The 21,946-nt window shown below is 50.9% G+C and overlaps 1 protein-coding gene across 1 annotated transcript; it reads left to right on the top strand.

Annotated features, from left to right (window-relative positions):
* The first annotated feature begins 8,448 nt into the window (after window positions 1–8,448).
* On the top strand, window positions 8,449–19,432 carry KCNK18 (potassium two pore domain channel subfamily K member 18). The gene is made up of 3 exons (XM_042238857.2): window positions 8,449–8,729; window positions 9,933–10,061; window positions 18,580–19,432. Exons 1-3 carry the CDS (start codon window positions 8,510–8,512, stop codon window positions 19,386–19,388), a joined length of 1,158 nt encoding a protein of 385 aa, XP_042094791.1. The 5' UTR covers window positions 8,449–8,509; the 3' UTR covers window positions 19,389–19,432.
* Window positions 19,433–21,946: the final 2,514 nt, after the last annotated feature.

The following is a 21,946-nucleotide window of genomic DNA, read 5'->3' on the forward strand; positions in this document are numbered from 1 at the left end:
ATTTTAATTTTCAGTTCCCTACTAAAGGAGATCTGTCCTGGGTGTTCTTGGGAAGGAATGATGAAACTGAAGGAATGAAGCTGAAACTCCAGTACTTTGGCCACCATCTCATGCGAAGAGTCGACTCATTGGAAAAGACTCTGATGCTGGGAGGGATTGGAGGCAGGAGGAGAAGGGGATGACAGAGGATGAGATGGCTGGATGGCATCACCGACTCGATGGACGTGAGTTTGAGTGAACTCCAGGAGTTGGTGATGGACAGGGAGGCCTGGCGTGCTGCGATTCATGGGGTCGCAGAGAGTCAGACATGACTGAGCAGCTGAGCTGAACTGAACTGAATGATGTATGATTGTGTATTTGCGTTCATGCTCAGCTGTGTCTGACTCTTTGTGACCCCTCAGACTGTAGCCCACCAGGCTCCTTTGTCCATGGAATTTCCCAGGCAAGAGTACTAGAGTGGCTTGCCATTTCCTACTCCAGGGGATCTTCCGGACCCAGGGATCTGGGTCTTGCATCTCTTGTGTCTTCTGCTTTGGGATGAGGATTGTTTAGCCCTGAGCCATCTGGGAAGCCCCATGATGTATGATGCTGAGCACCTTTTCATATGCTTATTTGTACCCGTATATGTATATATATCATTTATATATGTCATTTGAAGTGTCTGTTCAGATCTCTCACCCATTTTAAAGTTTTTAAATTTTTATTTATTTACTTGTGGCTGTGCTGGGTCCTCCTTGCAGTGCTCGGGTTTCTCAGTGCCATGGCTTATTTTGCTGCTGAGCATGGGCTCTCGGGAGCATGGGCTTCAGGAGTTGTGGCGCCCGAGCAATAGAATCCTGGCTCAGTAGTTGTGGCGAAGAGGCTTGGTTGCCTAGCAGCCTTTGGAATCTTCCTGGACCAGAAATCTGACTTGTGTCCCCCTGCAATGGCAGGCAGATTCTTAACCACTGGACCACCAGGGAAGCTTTTTCTTGTTAAAAATATTTTATTTTCCAGCTTTATTAGATGTAGTTGACATGCAGCACTGGGTAAATTTAAGCTATACAGCATGTTGATTTGATGCTCTTATATAATACATGGCAAAGTGAGGTTGTTCTTTTTATTGAGTTTTAAGAGTTCTTTATATATTTTAGATGATTCCTTTATCAGGCATTTCTTTTGCAAATATCTTCTCTCACTCTGTGCCTTGTCTTCTCATTTTCAGTTAGTTTTAAATTTCATATTTTTAAATAAATAAATTAAAAAATAAAATGTTCACTTTGGCACCTGAAAAAAAAATAAATTTCATATTTTTAAATCTTAAAGTCTAGAATATCCTCTTGATGGTCTTTTAGAGAGTCTCTGTTAACATTACTCATTCATCCATTTGTCAACCTTTTCTCTTATTTTCTTGATCGTGTTAGCTACAGTTATGTTAAACTACTTATCTCCTTATTCTAACATCTGGATCACAAGTGCATCCACCTTTGTTTGTTTTCCCCACTTGATTATGTTCACAATTTCTTGTCAATGTGTCTATTGTGTTTTTTGGGGGGTAGTGCTGAACAGGCAGAATGAAAGGGTGGGAACCTCCATACCTCAACATCTGTGCTGTGTGCTAACTCGCTTCAGTTATGTCTGACTCTTTGAGACCCCATGGACTGTAGCCTACCAGGCTCCTCTATCCATGGGGATTCTCCAGGCAAGAATGCTGGAGTGGGTTGCCATGCCGTCCTCCAGGGGATCTTCCCAACCCAGGGGTCGAACCCAGGTTTCCTGCATTGCAGGTGGATTCTCTACCAACTGAGCCACTAGGGAATATCCTAAAATAATAAAAATCACAAAAATCACACACGAAAAAGCAAAATCCCCAAATAAGAACATCATCTCTTGAATTTACAGTGCTTTAGACGCAGGTTTTATCCCTGGGTTGGGAAGATCCCCTGGAGGAGGAAATAGTAACCCACTCCAGTATTTTTGCCTAGAAAATCCCATGGAGAGAGGAGCCTGGCAGGCTACAGCCCGTGGTGTCGCAAAGACGTGACTGAAGTGACTTAGCACACTTAGAGTTCCTAAAGCACTTTCAAAACTTTTCATCTTTTGGCTATTCTCATCTCATTCTTCCCTCACCAACCAGGATAATTAACTGCAGGTGGTAATAAGAAGTCATCTCTACAAGGAGATTTTATGAAAGCGCTCATCAAAGACTCAGATTCGTGTGCCTCCATCCACAGGAGTGGTGACTTAGCCACAGTCTCAGCATATCTTGCCCCATGAGTGTGGTTGTGGTCAATTCTGTGCTCCTACTCAATCCCCCCTTCTTTCTGGGCAGTTGCCACCTGCCAGATGCTTTGCTTACATCTTCTGGATGACCTGGTGGCTCAGTGTGAGGAAGTCCTCATCAGCTGAGTGTGAGTACAAGCAATGTGTGCAATTTCCGTCTCACTGACGTTTAAAAAAAAAAGTTCTCATCCTGACTTCCTTCCCTTGAGATAGGACAGGGATGAGCTTACCTAGATGTCCATCAGCAGATGAATGGATAAGAAAGCTGTGGTACATATACACAATGGAGTATTACTCAGCCGTAAAAAAGAATTTATTTGAATCAGTTCTGATGAGATGGATGAAACTGGAGCCGATTATACAGAGTGAAGTAAGCCAGAAAGAAAAACACCAATACAGTATACTAACACATATATATGGAATTTAGGAAGATGGCAATGACGACCCTGTATGCAAGACAGGGAAAGAGACACAGATGTGTATAACGGACCTTTGGACTCAGAGGGAGAGGGAGAGGGTGGGATGATTTGGGAGAATGACATTCTAACATGTATACTATCATGTAAGAATTGAATCGCCAGTCTGTGTCTGACGCAGGATGCAGCATGCTTGGGGCTGGTGCATGGGGATGACCCAGAGAGATGTTATGGGGAGGGAGGTGGGAGGGGGGTTCATGTTTGGGAACACATGTAAGAATTAAAGATATTAAAATTAAAAAAAAAGAGTCTAGTGGTTTTTGTTTTTTGTTTTTTTGTTTTTAATAAAGTGGTCAGCAAAGAATCAAAGGTATTTTTAAATTTATGTTCGGCTGTGCTGGGTCTTTGTTGCTGAGTGGGCTTTCCTCTAGTTGTGGAGAGTGGATGCTACTCTCTAGGTGTGATGCACAGGCTTCTCACTGTGGTGGCATCTCTCGTTTCGTAGCACAGGCTCTAGGGAGCAGGGGCTTCAGTAGTGGGGTCACGTAGGCTCAGTAGTTGTGGCTCCTGGGCTTTGGAGCACAGGTTCAATAGCTGTGGTGCATGGGCCTAGTTGCTCTGCAGCACGTGGGGTCTTCCCGGATCAGGGATTGAACCTATGTGTCCCACTTTGGCAAGCAGATTCTTTACCACTGAGCCACCAGGTGAGCCCAAGAGTCTAGTTTTAAGCATGCAGCTGCGGTTGATGGCTTAGGGCAGTGCTTCTCAAACTTTAATGTGCTTCAGCATCACCTGAGGGGCTTGATCACAACGCTGGGTCCCACCCTCAGAGTTCTGAATTCAGTAAGTCTGGGATGGGGCTCAAGAACTTCCATTTCCTACAAGTCCCCAAACAATGGTCATGCCGATTGACTAAAGGCCACATTTTGAAAACTGCTGCCCTAGGATATGACGGGGCAACAAGATGGAAAGACTCTGGTGCCTAATGACTGTGAGGCAGGAGATAGATGTGCCCTAGCCTGAGCAGCTGGAGTTTGTCCCCTGTGGACAGTCACACCAAGATGAAGAGGAGGAGCTCAGCAAGCCCTGCCCAAATAAGAGACCACATTTCTCTCATTCTCAAGGTCATGGAGACCTTCCCAACTACATCTGTGCAGAGAGGCTCCTTGGGGATCAAAAGGGAGGGGGCGTCACCTCACAGTAAGCGATGTCAGCCTGCCCGTGGGCCTCTTCACTAGAATCCATCTTGGCCAAGACATACACACCTACACGTGGGAGGACCCTGAGATAAATTAAGAACAAGCTCAGAACCAGGCAAAGCAAGATAATTGGCCAAAGGAAACCCGGAAGAAATGCCCCATGTAAGTGATTCAAACTACCACGTGGACACAATTCTCTCTCCAAGTCCATCCGTGTATCTATCCACATGTATTCCTTTCCCTTGTAATAAACACTTAACTTGTCTCATGACTTTCTGTGTCTTTGTGGACATTTATTTCTACAAAGCTGTTGGGCCAGGGCCTTGGTGGCTGGGATTCAGAGCTCTCACTGCTTCGACCTAACACCAGTCTCTGTCTGGGAACTGAAATCCTGCTTCAAGCTGCTGCAGGCCAAGGCCACCTGAGATTAACTGGATGGAGTGGAGCTGCTCCAACAGCAAGGAGCCCCTGCTTCCAGCCTGTTATGTAAGAGGTCGGTATACCTCCATTTCTTTTAAGCCACTATACATATTTTTCGGTCCTCTCATTAAAGCGACTTCACCTTTATTCCCATCTAGGACATAGGGTGATGGCCAAGAAGGGAATAGTGGTCTGCGGCCAGGGCTTTGGTCAACGATGTCCTTAAGGTTTAATTTCCTCTCTCAGCCTATGACTTCTTCTGAAGGAATCATCCTTTTCCCATAGGCCCTGCAATGTGGACAGCTGGTCACATGTCCCTATTTCCATGCCAACGCCATACATGTTGATTGTAACATAGCAATTTGATTTTAGGAACCAATGTCATGTTTAATGTAAAAGTGTAATCCGCTTCTCATTATTTCTACAAGAACTGGTGGGTTCTTTGTGATTGAGAAGCGCACTCCTTGATTGCTCATCCTTTCTTAAGAGTGAGAAATCAGGACTTCCCTGGTGATTCAGTGGTTAAGATTTTACCTCCCAGTGCAGGGGGCGTAGGTTCGAACCCTGGTCAGGCAGCTAAGATCCCACATGCCTCTCTGCCAAGAAACCAAAACATAAAACAGAAACAAACAAAAAGAGCGAGAAATAGACACATGCACACAGAGACACACACACAGGGAGGAGCCCTGAGGCCATGCTTCTCTCCAGGGCAGCCTGTGGTAGGAGAACGCACGTGGCTAGAGTGGTGTGGCTGCTCCTTGGGGTGGGGCTGGGCCTGGCCAATGAGCTGGAGCTCACCTACTGTCAGTTTGGGGCCGATCCCAGGGTCCTTCTCTAGCCAGCAGTCTGTCTACCTGTGGAAGGCGCACAGCAGCGTGATACTTGGCACGAAGGATGACGAGCACACAGGCTCTGTTATCCTCTACACTGTTCTAGACATTTGGACTATGTCTTCTGGAAAGACTTACAAAGAGGAGTACAAATACACTTTTTGACCTCTACCATCTAACATTTTCATCCATTAACGTTGCCCCCAAACACAAAATAACACTCAGAATGCACTACATAATAAATAGCAAACGACTCATGCCTTCTCATCTTAAGATGTTGATTCTTGACTTGATTAAAGGATGATGGGAGCACACTAAGGCAGTATTCAAAAACAATGGCCAGGAGTGACATACTGTGTTCATGGACTGGGGGGTTCAACATAGTTTGGTGTCGAGTCTCCCCACATTGTTATGTGGGTTTATGCAATTCCTATCAAAATCCCAGTGAGGTTTTCTGTAGACATAGGTAAGATAATTCAAAAACTTACATAAAGGGCCTTTTCTGCCTTCTTTTTAAATTGAAGCATAGGGCCTTGGTGGTGGCTCAGTAAACAATCCACCTGCCAGTGGAGGAGGCATGGGTTCGACCCCTGGTCCTGGAAGATCCCACATGCCGACGAGGAACTAAACCCATGTACCACAGCTACTGAGTCTGTGCTCTAGAGACCAGAAACCACAACTGCTGAGCCCACGAACCACTACTGAAGCCTGCGAGCCCAAGAGCCCGCAACAAGAGAAGCCGCTGCAATGAGAAGCCACTGCAATGAAGGGTAGCCTCTGCTTCCCACAACTAGAGAAAAGTCCACGCATCAGTGAAGGCCCAGCACAGCCAAAAATAAACACATCAATAAAAAGGACATTCTAATTTTAAAAATGGACTATAGCTGATTTACAATGTTGTGTTATGTTCACATGTACAGCAAAATGATTCATATATATATATATATATTCAGATTCTTTTCCCTTGTAGATTATTACAAGATACTGAAGATAGCTACCTGTGCTATATAGTACGCCTTTGAAGTAGAAAGGCCTTAAAATAGCTAAAACAATCTTGAAAAAGAAGAACAAGGTGAGAGGAATCATTATACCTGCCTGATATGAAGGTGTTCACACTGCAGGGGCAAGGAGAATATGGGTAGTAACCAGGGGACCCACTTCTTATCCGTGTCTGTGAATGGGCAAACACAAGCAAGTCTGACCTGGAAAGGCTCAAACCTTTCAGGAACGAGGATTTGGGTCATGCCATTGGGAAATCCACTGAAAGCAGCAAAAGAGGTGGCAAAGGGCAAGGAAAATTTAGAATGAATAGTGAACTAAGGAGGCCACGAATATCAGTTGCTGTCCTGAGTCCAACCACAGTGGAAGCTGTGCTTTGCCCTACTAAACTTCCCTTTCTAGGTTTGCCTTCAGGGGATCAATGGAACTGTCTAATAACTTTCTAAACTTAGTAGTAGCCTTAGTTGCTCAGTCATGTCCAATTCTTTGTGACCCCATGGACTGTAGCCCACCTGGCTCCTCTGTCCATGGGATTCTCCAGGCAAGAATACTGGAGTGGGTTGCCATTCCCTTCTCCAGGGTAGCTTTCTGACCCAGAGACTGAACTTGGGTCTCCTGCATTGCAGGCAGAATCTTTACTGTCTGAGCCACCAGGGAAGCCCAACCTACACTTATCCTTATATTTATCATCCCTCTCCTCTTTTAAATGCCTGGGTTGTTGCACTTGTATACCATACCAGCTCACCATTGACAAAAGTTTAACAACTGCATGGCAATCTTGAGCCAAGAACTTTCTGCACACCATCTCCTTACCGATGAGTATTGAGCCATCCTGCCCTCTCAGATCACCCCCAGTGCCCACTACTGCAGACTGGATCCCTTGTGAAGCAGACACAGATAGAGTAAGGCATGCAAAAACTCTACTTATTAGCAAGTAAAGGAGAAGGGAGGAGGATCAACCCTGCATATTCATTAGAAGGACTGATGCTGAAGCTCCAATACTTTGGCCACCTGATGCAGAGAGCTGACTCATTAGAAAAGACCCTGATGCTGGGAAAGATGGAGGGCAAGAGGAGAAGGGGACAACAGAGGATGAGATGGTTGGATGGCATCACTGACTCAATGGACATGAGTTTGAGCAAACTCCAGGAGATAGTGAAGGACAGGGAAGCCTGGCGTGCTGCCGTCAATGGGGTTGCAAAGAGTCAGACATAACTTAGCGACTGGGCAACAACATGATACTTTGCGAAAGCTCTATTTATTAGGAAGTAAGGGAGAGGGGAGGAAGCAGGATGGGACACAGGGAGCCTTGAGATCACGATGCAGACCTGACAAAATCTCTGATAGACCAACAGAGAGCAAAGATTTCAGGTCAGAGGAGTTTGGCAGGTGACAGAAATGGTTAAGCTCTTGTTCCCCCCACCTTGCTCAGCCAATGGACAGGGGCTTCCCAGAGAACACGGCCTGAAAGCTGAGGCAAAGCCCGAAAGAACGAACAGTTGGAGGCTTTCAGGAACTATGCTCCTTGGAGCTGCACAGAGAATCCTTTCGTGAAGGGGGATCTAAAGGCACACACATCTCCACGTCTGCCATCTAGGGCACGTTTTTACCCTCCTAGCAGAGACACAGCACAGGGCAGCAAGTTGCACTTCACATTCACGGCTCAGGCGCTTGCTTACGTCATACCTGCTAATACTTGATTGGCTGGAGAAAGTCACGTGGCTTAGCCCAACACTAAGAAGCCCGGAAGTATGCCCCGCCCACCTGAGGCCAAGGCAAGGCTGGGGGTACGCTACTGAGGAAAGAAGAATTGGGACTAACAATTAGATCCACACAGGATGAAGGCCCTTTGTAAACCGTAGAGCTCTGGCCACACTAATTACGATTATTTCTTCCTGTCCAAGAGTCAGGGTACCACACTTACCCAGGAGGGACCACCACTTGGCTAAAAAGCAAAAGTCACATTCGGTACCTGGAAGTCAAAAGTGCAGCTTCGAAATGGGAAACGCCAAAGCACAAAGCAACCACCAGACAGTCTTTCCAAAACCCCTGAAGGGCAGCTCAGGGGCTGGCCAGGCTGCTGGGCGTGCACTGGCCGGGTGGATCAGTAGCAATTTGGGGCACTAAGTAGGGGTGGGCTGGGGAGAGGGGTGCGCTATCTGAGAAACTCGCAGGAACTGAATGCTATGAGTGCCTGCTGCTTCCCGAGTCCTCAGGGGGAGGGCGGGGGGGGGAACCCTGGCACCAACCACTTAACGCTGGAGCCCTGGAGCCGGGCCATTCTCAGGGCGCTTTCCTCCACCCACCCCGCTCCCCCGCACCTCCTCCCAGCCTCTGGACTCCCGCCTCTCCAGCATTTCCTGTCCTGCCCACTGCGGGGAGGATGGAGGCTGAGGGGCTTCCCCAGGCGAAGAGGTGCTTCTGGGAGGCCCTGGAGAAGCTCTTCCCTCGTCTTTGTTTCCTGTGCTCTCTGGTGACCTACGCATTGGTGGGAGCTGCGGTCTTCTCAGCCATCGAGGGCAGCCAGGACCTGAGGGCAGAGGACCCGGAGTTTGAGGAGTTCTTGAAGAAGCTCTGTGACATCCTGAAATGTAACAGCTCAGGTAGGTGGCTCACCTGATGGGCAGGTCTTTTCTCTGTTGGTGGAAGCAGCCCCCAGAGAACAGCGGGTTTGGAGGAAGCTTGATGTGGGAGCCCTCTGCCTGCCTCCTCCCCATCCCTGGGCAAACTTGGGCAAGTGCTCTCTGAATCTCGGTTTTCCCTTCTGTAAAATGGGAGAGGAGAGTGGACGGCCTCTCAGGGTTGTCATAAAAGAATGTAGGAAAGGCACTGTGCACCCAGTAGGTGTTCGCAGCCCTTTGCTTCAGCTCCAGCCCCACCCAGACTGGCGTGCTCCAGGGAGGACCGATTGCTGGAGATTTGATGGGATGGGGTGGCATGGATGGCTGGCCAGATCTGGAGCCAGGGATTCCTAGGCTGGTCCTCAGAACTGCCTGCCCCACCCTGACTAGTTTACAGGGACTAGAATTCAAGGAACCATCCAAACTGGATCGGCCCCAGCCTGCCCCTGTGGTCTACTTTTTGTTTCCAAAGGCCTTGTGTGTGTGTGTGTGTGTGTGTGTGTGTGTGTGTGTGGTCCGACTCAGGGGAGATAAGAAAGGTCCTGAGAAGAACTTGGGTCCTGGTTCCAGGCCAGGTGCTCTCCCAGCTTGCTGTGTGATCTGCGGCAGAGTAATTACCCTCTCTAGGCCTCAGTCTGCCAGGGAGAAGAAGGCCCACAGTCTCAGGCCTGCCAACCCCAGGGACCCTGTGGGAAGCATATGAGATAATGGACATGAAGCCTCTTGGAAGGCACAGGGCGCTGTATGTCTATCCTTATTGCTTTTCATTGGTATTTGTCCATTATTTCTATTCTGTGCTGTCCCCTCCTCTCATTTCATGAAACGCTTTTCCTTTCAGTTCTTAAGACCCGGGTGAAAGAGACAGAGCAGAAGTTAGTAAGCCCCTTTGCAAGGCTCAGAACGTTCAGAAAGCCCCCAGGGCGCTTCCAGGACTGACCTCAGGCTGGTGGGCATCTCTCTCGGGTGCTTGTCATGCAAGTTTATGTGGGCTCCTGATCTCCGCAGCTGCGGAGCAGTACCTAAACTGCAGAGATGTTGAGCAAAGGGCTCTGAGAGCCCCCATCTCGTGTTGATGAGGGCCACAAGGCAGGGGGCGTGGTCCCGGGAAAAGACACCCCTTCACCTGGGCGGGACCTGTTTTAGAAGGTGGGACCTTCTCTCTCACTCCATCCTGTCTCTCTGGAGTTGAGGAAGGCCGGAAGCGGGACCTGGAGAAGCTGCTGCAGAAGGTGAAGCCCCAGTGGTTTAGCGGGTCTGCAGACTGGTCCTTCCTCAGCTCACTCTTTTTCTGCTGCACGGTCATCAGCACAGTGGGTAAGTCCAAGGGCAAGGGCGGGCCTGCAAGAGAAAGCAGAGGTGGGGGTGGGGGAAACCCTTGGTAGGGATGCTGAAATGTTTACTTCATTTAGGCAAGAAATGGGTGTGGTGTGCCTACCCTGTGCCCGGAAAGATGGCATGAGTGAGGCTGCCACTGGCCCATTTGTGCGAATCAGGAAAGCATACCCTTTCAGTTCAGGCTTCCCTGGTGGCTCAGATGGTAAAGAATCTGCCTGTAATGCTGGAGACCCAGGTTCAATCCCTGAGTCAGGACAGATCCTCTGGAGAAGGGAATGGCAACACACTCCAGTATTCTTGCCTGGAGAATCCCACGGACAGAGGAGCCTGGCGGGCTATGGTCCAGGGGGTCACAAGAGTCTGACATGATTTAGCAACTAAACAACCTTTCCTTCGGGTGGGGGCAGCCTCATGCGGAGGTCCCAGTAAGCAAGGTGCAGGCTGCACTTCAGCTTCTTCGTCTCCCTCCGGGTGAGTGCTCTTGTACAAAACATAACCTCCCATGTACCTGCCTGCCTAGGTTCTTGGACTCAGGGGCAACCAAATGTGGTCAGTGTGATGTGCTCAGGGTAACGCAAGAGCACCGTCACTCCAGCCTTGGGGTTTCAGAGTCACCGGCACACTGATGGCAGCTGACTCTGAAGGAATGGAGGAAGGTGCTCGAGAAGGGCTCTTCGTGGAGAGGGAGGAGGGCGTGCCAGAGCAGGACCGGAGCACTAGCCATGAGACAGAGGAGGAGGAGCAAGAGCTGCAGGGCTAACGAGAGCTAACAGCTGCCTGCAGGGGCTGTGCTAAGCCACCTCCTTTAAGGCCCACAGGGAATCAGGTCAGGGAGCCCGAGCCCAGAGGGCGGATGTCAGGGGCCAAGGTCACGCAGAGAGTGGAGCTGGTGCCCGTGACAACCATGGAGACTCCAAGTCCAGTGCTCCTTCCCCAAAGGAGGCTGCCGGTTTGCAGGTCTGTGGGAGTGCCATGGGGACTCTGCCTCTCGCTGCATAGGGAGCTCCTGGGAGGGCCTGGCTGTTCCTGGGAAGCAGGGACCCCTGAGATTCTTGCATCCAACTGGAATGGATGATGGTGCCTGCAAGGAAGGGGCTTGCAGAGAGGAGAGAGCTGGCCTCCACTCTGCTCCCTACACTTGCTGTATATGTGTCTCCAGCCTCGGCTCAAGGGAGAGACTTCCGTGTGAGTCCTTGTCCCGGGGATGTCCCTCCCAGAGCCCCGGCAGAGGAGAGGGTGTGGGTACAGACCTGCCCCCACCCCACAGTGACCACTTGCATGTTTAAAGATGGACTTGTTGACCCTCAAAGCCACAGACTCTCCTCTCGATGGCTGTGCAAAGGGTGGGCTCAGGGAATGGCAACCCACTCCAGGACTCTTGCCTGGAGAACTCCATGGACAGAGGAGCCTGGCAGGCTATAGTCCATGAGGTCGCAACAAGCCTGACAAAACAGAGCGAGTAACATTTTCACTTTTCATTTTGCTGGGTGACAGAAGACACTGGAGCTGGGCCGTGGAGATAGCCTTTGCTGCCTCCCTTCTTTCCTTAATTGACACATACTGAACACCTATGACTGCAACAGCAGCCGCTGCGCTGGCTAACACATGTGGATTTACTACTGACCAGGCTCCATTCTGAGTTCTTTGCCATGATTAGCCTGTTGAGCCCTCGCAGCAGCCCTGAGGTAGCTGCTGGTGTGCGTCCCACTCTCTGGATGGGGAAAGTGAGGCAGGGCAGGCCAATCCTGTTTGCAAGGTGACACCGCTCATGTGTGTCTGGGTTCAGGCTGTCTGGGTCTTAACCTGAGACCCTGCTGCTTTTGTCTGGACCTGACTTTCTCTGTGCCCAGCGCGGGACTAAGCTAGGTGGATGCCTCCCACCCCAGTGGGGCTCAGAGTCTAATGGAGGGAGGAACAATGAACAGCTGAGCATGCAGACGAGCTCAGAGGAAGCGCTTGGACTGTGAAAGTGGGTGAAACAGGATGTGGGGTGGTCCTGATGGGTGGGGAGCAGGGAGAGGCTTGTCAGTGAAAGTGACATTGGAGCTGAAGGATCTGTGGAAGTTAACCAGGCAAAGCCGGCTGAGAGAGCTTCCCAGCCAGACAGCAGGGCAGAACTCTGAGGGAGAGGCCACCGAGGCTGGCGGGCTGTGAGGGACGGGGCTGGTCTTGCATTCAAGCACCGTCTCCCTGGGTCAGTGTTGGAGGGCCTCCTAGCATCTGGGCCCATACATTGGCCACCTGATGCAAAGAACCAACTCACTGGAAAAGACCCTGATACTGGGAAAGATTGAGGGCAGGAGGAGAAGGGGATGACAATGGATGAGATGGATGGCTTCACTGACTCTATAGATGTGAGTTTGAGCAAACTCTGGGAGATGGTGGGGGACAGGGAAGCCTGGTGTGCTGCAGTCCACGGGGTCACAGAGTTGGACACAACTGAACGGCTGAACAACAAGAAGCTTCCTTCAGTGGTGCAGCAGTAGGAAGGGCTGGGTGAGAGCAGCCAAGCCAGGATGGCAGGAACCTCCCCTGCTGGGTGTGGGGGTCACCGTAGTGGAAGCGATAGAGCAGCCCTCAGCCACGAGGCAGGAGATCCTGGCTCAACGTTCCCACCAGGCACATTGATTAGCCCCTGCCCCTTTTGGTCAGCACAAAGGACTGGGGCTCCATCTTCATTCAGGAGGACATCAATTCAAGAGAGTACCAATTCGGGGCGGGGGCAGTAAACCTGGGCTCACAAGGATCGCGGCTGGGCACTCATCCTGGAAGTGGAACACAGTGGCTACTGTGGACTCTGGGGGCCAGCCACCTGGGGTCAGAGCTGTGTGACCTCCAGTGAGCAATGCAGCCGGTCTGAGCCTTGTTCCCTTATTTCTAACTCCTCCCAGACCTGCCTTCAGGGTCTGTGTAAGGATCAGTGACAAGCACCTATATAAGCCAGCTGCCATTAACAGAAAACCCAACCCAACTGCAAGGAAAATGTGTCACCTTGCAAGTAAGAAGGCCAGTGGGGGACAGCTCTCAGGCCGCTTGCTGGGCAGCTCACTTGTGCACTGACCATCAGGTTCTCTCCATCCGGCTCAGCGGGTCCTAAGATGCCCACCAAGGTCCACTCCCACTCTGGATGTAGTCACATCTCATAGGCAGAGGAAGGGCCGGCTGTCGTAATCAGCAAGGAAACTTCTTCCGAGAAGCCTCCTATCCCAAGCCAGTTCCTGGCGAAGGGGGTTGGATTACCGGGATGATTTAGACTAACTGGATCTATCGCTGAATCAGATGAGGGAGCAGCGGCATTCCAGGGAAAGAGGGGGGAATGCTGCTGGATGGACAGCCAGTGTCTACTGTAGGATCTCGTATAAATGGGCACGTGCTTGTGTCGAAGGGCGCCCCCGTGTGGCTTCTTTCAGAACAGCTCTCATTCACCTGAATGCTTATTCAGGCAGGGACAGGTAAGGGGCAGAAAGTGGGGTAGTTTTTTTAGTTGCGAAAGGAGTAGCAGCAACTTAATAGCTGTGGTACTGAGCACGTACAAGCGTCAGGCATGGTGTCAGCATGTTTTATATGCACAATTTTATTTAATTCTCACAGCAGCTCTACAAGGTAGGCGCTGTGACTGTCCCTTTTGGGAGTGACCTTGGACTTTGGCACGGCTGATGTCTTAAACTAAAGGATTCTCTACGGTGGGGGCTGTTCTGTGCACGCATCGTGGGATGTTTAGAAGTATCCCTGGCCTCTCCCCACTATGGAAACCCAGCTTTTCCCCTGATGTCTCCACCAGTTTGTGACAGCCCAGAATGTCTCCAGACATTGCCAGATATCCCTCAGGGAGCAAAGCTGCCCCCTGTTGAGAACCACTGATGTGATGTCATGGTTATCAAATTGTGGTCCCTGGACCAGTGGGATGACTATTACCAAAGAACCTGTTAGAAATACAAATTAATTCTCAGGGGCCATCCTAGACCTACTGAGTCAGAAGCTATGGATGTGGGGCCAGTGAACTGTGTTGTAACCAGCTCTACATGTGATTTTGATGCACAAGACATTTGAGAAACACTCTCCTGGGACAACTGTTTTCAGGCCAAGCTGCACGTCAGAATCACCGGGTTATCATTTACAGGCGCCCTGCCCCCCAGCCGCCATGCCTGGACCCCACCCCAATCAAGTCAGACTTACTCGGGACAGGCCCAGGCATCAGTGTTTTTCAGAGCCCTCCAGGTGATTCTAATGGTAGTCCAGGCGACAAACCACTGATCTAATGGAAATGCATTAGCTTGGTTTATATCCCAAGAAAACAATGCTCCCACTCATGTCCAAGTCCATTAGGACATCAGGTCATCCAGTAATTACTACCGGAAGGGGATGTTGGGGCAGTTTCTGCACTGCCCGTAATCAATAATGGCCCTGCTGATAATGCTGCTTGCTGCCCTGCATCTCTGGGTCACTTTAAATGCAGCTGACCTTGATGCTGAGGAAGGGACCCTGGGCAGGTACGAGGCTGATCAGTCTCCAGTCATTTCCAAACGAATCAGCCCCCTGGGATTTGAGAGTGCATGGGCTGTTAAATCCTCAGAGACGAAGTGAGGTGAACTGATGGCATTAGAATATATGCCTGCATTATAAGAAATGATAGGATTTTTCCACTCTGCGTTATAGCATTCAGTAACTGGGGAGGCAATCCATTGCCTTCAGAGGGGCCTGTGCTCTGAGACTTGCCTCTCTGCCGTATGGCCCGTCCTCTGGATTGTAATCATATTCCACTCAGAGGCAGCCACAATGACTTTGTTTATGATCCACTGAACCCACCTTTGCCAAGGACAGCATGTGGGTGGGGGGGTGGAGGTCTTTGGGCAAGGGGTGCACACGCTTGTTGGCTATGGGCTGGGGGCCCCAGACAAGTCACCTGACTTTCCTCTTCCTTGCCCACTGACATGCAGTAATAGGGGTGGTTGCCAGCATTAGGGATTCTGCTATGCAGGAAATTCTGACTCTAAAAGGCACTTTACTCCATAAATCTGGTAAGAAATGTGATATTCTTCTCTTTACATAGATCTCACCTTAAGATCCCATCCTGGAGGCTGGGGGGCTTCCACCGGGAGCTTTTCCTGATTTTCCTACGGGTACACAAAAGCTGGGGACTTACGCAACGTCTGGAAACGGGGTGACTCCCTGCTTATGGGTCCCACTGCTGACATCTTTTAAGGACTGCCAGCCCTGCGGGCCTGTGACAAGCTCGGGCACAGGAATCTGCTCATACCCGGGCCTGGACCCCTCCAAGACTCCATGGCCTCTCTGAATGCCTGTCCCCATGAGGAGCTCTGGTCGCCCTCCTTTCTCCTTTTCCATGCCCTGGAGAATCTCTCTACCCGCTCCAGACTCACCCTGGCTCCAGAGAGCAGCTCCCTGGCATGCCTGAGGCTGCTCTGGCTTTAGCACTTCAGGGTCTTACCAGAACAGGAAACCCTGAGTCCTGGGCACATCGGGCAGTTGGTCCTCCTATCCAGGGCCTCCTCTATTCCCCAACCCCTCCCTCTCCCTGAGATCCCACTGCATCCCCACCTCCTCGGTGCTCCTAGGAGGTCATTGTCACTGAAGTATGGACGAGATGCTGTCCTGAGGTCCCTTCTGCCACCTCCTCTCCCCGAGGGGAGGGCTGAGCTGCTGGAGCCCTGCAGGGAGCAGAGACCGGAAACCCTGGGCTCCCTCAGCATTGCTGGCCCCACTGAGCAACCCCGGTGTCTGATGGGAGGTTGAGCCAGGGAGAGCTCACTCTGACCCTGGTGCTGTCAGTCCTGCTGGGCGCTGAGGGAGCTGAAGTCATGGCTTTGCTTCCCTCTCAACTAGGGGCTCCTGGAGGGCGTAACCTCTGCCTGTTCCTCACTGCACCCTCAATACTCCCCACAAAAGCCTGGCACCGAGTAGGTCCTCAATAAATGTGAATACAACTTGGATGCCTTTGTTCCAATCTAATTTGTTGTTGTTTACTCGCTTGGGCTTCCCTGGTGGCTCAGCTGGTAAAGAATCCACCTGCAATGCAGGAGACCTGGGTTTGATCCCTCGGTCGGGAAGATCCCTTAGAGAAAGGAAAGGCTACCCACTTCAGTATTCTGGCCTAGAGAATGCCATGGGCCATATAGTTCATAGGGTCGCAAAGAGTTGGACACAACTAAGCGACTTTCACTTTCACTCTGTGACCCCATGGACTGCAGCACGCCAGGCCTCCCTGTCCTTCACTTTCTCCTGGAGTTGGTTCAAATTCGTATCCACTGAGTTGATGATGCTCTCTAACCATCTCATCCTCTGTACCCCCTTCTCCTTTTGCCCTCAATCTTTCCCCCGTCAGGGTCTTTTCCAGTGAGTCAGCTCTTCCCGTCGGGTGGCCATGGTTTCCTCTTTGATGACTTGTTACCGATCGCCACGTGCAATCGCATACTCGTTGTGCTAGTCGCTCAGTCGCGTCCGACTCTTTGCAACCCCATGGACTGTAGCCCACCAAGCTCTTCTGTCCATGGGGATTCTCCAGGCAAGAATACTGGAGTGGATTGTCCTGCCCTCCTCCAGGGGATCCTCCTAACCCAGGGATCAAACCCAGGTCTCCTGCACTGCAGGCAGATTCTTTACCTTCTGAGCCACCAGGGAAGCATACTCACTGGGGTGGTTATTTGATTCATATTTGCCTCCTCCGCTAGACCAGAAGCTCACTGAGGTTGGATCCCATGTCTGTTTTGCTCAGCGCTTTGCCCCAGTGCATGTAGCGAGTGCTTATGTGCCTAGACAATATGAATGTAGAGTTCGCTGCTCCTGCCATCACATGGTACCTTGCGGAAGCAGCAGGGTGGCGTGGGGTGCCCTGGGAGGGATGCACACAGAGGAAACCCTCTGAGGGCCTCCCCCGGGACCCCAGTGAAGATGGGCAGCCTGACCACCTGCGTGTGCCTGGAGGGCAGACGCTGAGGCCAGAGTTTGCACAGGAAGTGGTGGCCCTGGGGAGGTTGCGGCTTAGCCAGCTTGTCAATTGCCTTCCAATTAATTTACATAATTGGGCTGGGGCTTTCTGTATTAACATCCTTTAGGACGTCAAAAATTAAACACAGGCATTAAATACAGAAGCTTCTCCCTCTTTGTGGGAGGCACTGAGCTTGCCCACTCCAGAAGATTCGGCGACTCGCGGTGTGGGATTTGACATCCCTCTGCTCCTGGGCCTCTGTCAACAAGAGAGGAGGCTGGGGTGATGGAAGGAGGCAGCTCGTGAAGAGAAGGAAGACTGCAACCTAGCCCTCTCTTTGCTTGGCTCACCTGTCCTTGATGGTTGGCATGTCCAGCCCCCTTGTTGCTCGTGACCCAGCGGAGGGAGCTGGCTTGGGAGCCAGATGGGATTTCCAGGCATCCATCCTAGAGTGGCATTTATTGAGTACCTACTGTAGGCCAGGTTTCAATGCTTTGACCTCCAGCTTCACAGTTTATCACACGTATGCTCTTGGCTAAGTCGCTTCACTTCTCTGAGCCTCAGTTTCCCCCTCTGTGATGGTGATCACCATAGCTACCAATGAAGGCTGGTTAATACCTGGCCCCCAGTAAGTGCTCAAAAAGCCAGCTATTATTATTAGATTGAGGACATTGACCGCCTGGGAATGACACACCCACTGTGTGTGAGGCACTGGTCTCTTGTAATCCCTCCAGCTGGTCAGTATGCAAAGCAGGGGTGGTCCTCCCCACTTTAGAGGTAAGAGAGCTGAAAATGTGAGCAGTCACATCACTTTCTAGTAAATGGTAGAGCTGGAACTCTGTCCAGCTTTGATGTGAACTGGAAATGAGGCTGGCAGGACTCTAGACGCTGGGGTCCTCAACTCTTCACTGTTGTTCATGAACAGTCGTCTGACCCACTCGGCCACAGCTGGCTCTGAGGGCAGCAGTGGTATGTCATTCACTGTCCCTCTTTCTGCCATCCCAGGAACCGTGTGCACTGCTTACACGCCACTGGCACGCAATTGCCTCTTATATAGAAACAAACCTCATATAGAGGCCCAGACATCCCAGAAAGGATGGGTGTGGCTTCTTAGGAACCTTCATGGAGGATGACGGAGGTGATGGATTTGCTTGCAAAGCCACCACACCCTGTCACCTGAGCTCATCGCATTTCTCCAGGTGCGCCGGCCCTGTCCTCTTTCAGACGCTCAGAGATGGCAAAAGGCAGGGCAGTCAGCTCACTCCCACACGTGGGCTTGTCTCCTGCCAAGGACATGAGTCTTCCCTTACCCTAAAGATAAGCTGAGTTTCACCTCCTACTGCCTCAACCAAAGCAGACGTAACATCAGACAAGCTGATGACTGTTTTAAGATGAATAGTTAAAAAATATGTGGTGCAAAATGCCATGCCAAGGAAAGGAAATGGCAGAAGGTCTCTTTAAAGTTTTTTTTGTTTTTTTTTTTTTTTTTTTTTTTTTTTTTGCGGGAGATGGGGAGGAGCCGCCGACCATCGGGTCCGTCTTCTTTTTCAGGTTACAGCCACGTCTACCCCGTCACCAGGCTCGGCAAGTGCCTGTGCATGCTGTACGCTCTCTTTGGCATCCCGCTGATGTTCCTGGTCCTCACGGACACGGGCGACATCCTGGCCACCATCTTATCCACGTCCTACAATCAATTCCGAAGATTTCCCTTCCTCCCTCCTCCCCTTCCCAAGTGGTGCTCCGGACGCTCCAGCAAAAGACGACCCGACTCCCGTCCGGCAGACGAAGCCGTCCCGCACGTGGTCATCCACGATCCGGAGCTCCCGGCCCCCAAACCTGCCCCCGCGGCCCCAAGCAGCAACATGGAGCTGTTCGAGAGACTTCTGGCAGGGGAGAAAGACAACGCCCTCCAGGTGCCCCCTCAGGCCATGGAGAGGAGCACGTCGTGTCCCGAGCTGGGGTCTGGGCGGCTCTCGAGCTCCATCATCAGCAACCTGGATGAGGTGGGGCAGCAGGTGGAGAGGCTGGACGTCCCCCTCCTCGTCATCGCCCTCGTGGTCTTCGCCTACATTTCCTGCGCGGCTGCCGTCCTTCCCATCTGGGAGAAGCAGCTGAACTTCGAAAACGCCTTCTACTTCTGCTTCGTCACGCTGACCACCATCGGCTTCGGGGACATTATGCTGGAACACCCTCACTTCTTCTTGTTCTTCTCCATTTACATCATCGTTGGGATGGAGATTGTGTGCATTGCTTTCAAGCTGGTGCAGAACAGGCTGCTTCACCTCTATAAAACCCTCATACTCTTCTTTGCAAATGGGAGGCTTTCCAGTTCTGCCAAAAGTGAAAGAAGGCTCCATTGACCTCAGTTTTCCCATCTTGTTGAAGAGGGAAGGCTCTGTTGACTCTCAGGAGACACCGCCGGCCAAGCTGGTTGTCTCATCCTGTGTTTGGGGGTGCTCTAGTTAGAACTGGTGTCGCCTGAGGCCTTGGAGTCACATTCCGACATGACATCTGATTACAGTCTTGAGGCCCTGCAGAAAAGTGGCCAATGTCGGAATCAGGACATTAGAAAAAAACTCACCATCCTCTGAAGTCCAATTAATTGCCATCTCCATTTTTCAAAAGCTTCCCCTGATGTGGATCAAACCACCTCATAGATGTCACTGGGTTTCTTGCAACAGGAGGGAAAAAATTACCTTTGATTTTGTCATTTGTACTTTCAGCTAAATTAAAGCCTTCCTGAGCCACTCCCCGTTTACCCTTGGTGAAGCAGAGCAAGTCCGAGCCATCTCTTTTCTTGAATGACTGCATGAGTCGGATCAGCCCAATCCCCACCCTTGTAACTTGCACCGATGGCACTAAGAGAAATTGTCACCTGTGTTCACAGGGGCCTGGCAGATTTCCTGATTGCCAGATTCAGTGTAGGGCTCTCACCAAGTGGCACAGGATCACATCTCCTGAGTGAGCTGGCATGTGAACATGTTGATGTTTACGGATGGGTACGTAAAAGGGCTGGTGCTTATCTGGTGGATGTGAGCTGTTCATGAATGACTGGCATGTTAATGGGGGGGTCTGTGTGGCATGTGGCCTGGTACTTCAGCTCCCTCTGCCGGAGGACTTTCTCTGGCCACCAAAGCACAGGCATATATGCAGGGCAGGCTAGAAGTGCCAAGGGGTTAACACTCCTGGGTACATCCCTGAACTGATGCCCTGGGGGAGTGGGTGGACATATGGCCCCAGCTTCTTGCCCCTCCCATGGGGTAACTTTGGACCACATTCAACACTGTCTCCCCGAGTTCCCCAGCGCAATCGAGTTTCCTTCATTTCTCTATCTCATGTCTCCACTCCTCTTGAGATCACCCCAACCCACTTGACCACAAAGCCTTGCCTCAGAGTCACTCCTGGGGGCCCCAGCCCGGGAGGGGAAGTACCAAATCCATATAGAAAACCGGTTGGCTCGTGCATGGAATAACATGAGCCACACTGCTTCCCTAGTCATTTATTGGAAGTGTCTTATTGGAGAGAAGCAAAGTTTCCTGAATGCTTCGAGAGAATCTTGGAAAAATGAACTTGTGTCCTGTGAATTGGCCAAATTGCGTAACCAGTGAATTTTGCTTCAGGGTATAGAACAAAATCCCTGAGTCAGGAAGATCCCCTGGAAGAGGAAATGGCTACCCACTCCAGTATTCTTGCTTGGGAAATCCCATGGACGGAGGAGCCTGGTGGGGTACAGACCATGGGGTCGTAAAGAGTCGGACACAACTGAGCGCCTAAGTGCACAGATAGAACAAAAGTCACAAGAACCAATGAAAACTGCCAGTGGGCTCCAGTTTGACGTGAAAGGAAGTCAGCTCCCAGTGAGGGTGCAGGCCTTCCTTTCTGGATCTTTCCTTTTCTACCCTACTACTGTTGTTAATGCAAGTTAAAGTGAAGTGAAGTGAAGTCGCTCAGTCGTGTCCGACTCTTTGCGACCCTGTGGACTCTAGCCCACCAGGCTCCTCTGTCCATGGAATTCTCTAGGCAAGAGTACTGGGGTGGGTTGCCATTTCCTTCTCCAGGGGATCTTCCCAACCCAGGGATCGAACCCAGGTCTTCCACATCGTAGGCAGACGCTTTAACCTCTGAGCCACCAGGGACAGGCTGCCAATTTCTGTGCCAGACACAGCGTGATAAGGTTTGTGTTCGTTGCTTAGTCATGTCCTCGATTCTTTGTGATGCCATGGACTGTAGCCCATGACGGTCCTCCATCCATGGGATTCTCCAGGCAAGAATCCTGGAGTAGGTTGCCATTCCCTTCTCCAGGCTATCTTTCCTGACTCAGGGATCGAACCTGGGTCTCCTGCATTGCAGGTGGGTTCTTTACTGTCTGAGCCACCAGGGAAGCCCAGAGGAAGGTTTACTGCAGGGCCATGCAAGTAGATGTTGTCCTAGAAAGCCCTGAGCTCCCCAAAGGATTTCAGCAAAAAACGTTTAGAAACCAGATGAGAGGGGTTGTAGGGTCTGTGATCAGTTCGTGAGCAATACTCTGGCTGATGGTGAGGTAGCAGGGTGGTGTCACAGGGGTTAACATTATCAGTGCCCAAGATTCCGAGGCCTGGGGCTAGGTGCTCAGGGTTATCAACTAGTTAACATCTTCCATTTGTTGGTGAGGCGGAGGGTTTTTTTTTTTTTTTTTACATTTCCCAAACTACTCAGGAAAGAAAGTGAAGTAGCTCAGTCATATCTGACTCTTTGCAACCCCATGGACTGTAGCCTACCACACTTCTCCGTCTATGGGATTTTCCAGGCAAGAGTACTGGAGTGGGTTGCCATTTCCTTCTCCAGAGGATCTTCCCAACCCAAGGATCGAACCTGGGTCTCCCAAATTGTAGGCAGATGCTTTACCATCTGAGCCACCAGGGAAGTCCATGCTTAACAC

The sequence above is a fragment of the Ovis aries genome, chromosome 22 (genome assembly GCF_016772045.2).
Source record: "Ovis aries strain OAR_USU_Benz2616 breed Rambouillet chromosome 22, ARS-UI_Ramb_v3.0, whole genome shotgun sequence".
Lineage (NCBI taxonomy): Eukaryota > Metazoa > Chordata > Mammalia > Artiodactyla > Bovidae > Ovis > Ovis aries.

Bases quoted from the DNA above. Each gene is read 5' to 3' on its own strand.
- KCNK18 (XM_042238857.2), top strand. From the start codon at position 8,510: ATGGAGGCTGAGGGGCTTCCCCAGGCGAAGAGGTGCTTCTGGGAGGCC. The intron at 8,730-9,932 runs GTAGGTGGCTCA...GTCTCTCTGGAG, and splicing joins CCTGAAATGTAACAGCTCAG to TTGAGGAAGGCCGGAAGCGG. The intron at 10,062-18,579 runs GTAAGTCCAAGG...CTTCTTTTTCAG, and splicing joins CACGGTCATCAGCACAGTGG to GTTACAGCCACGTCTACCCC.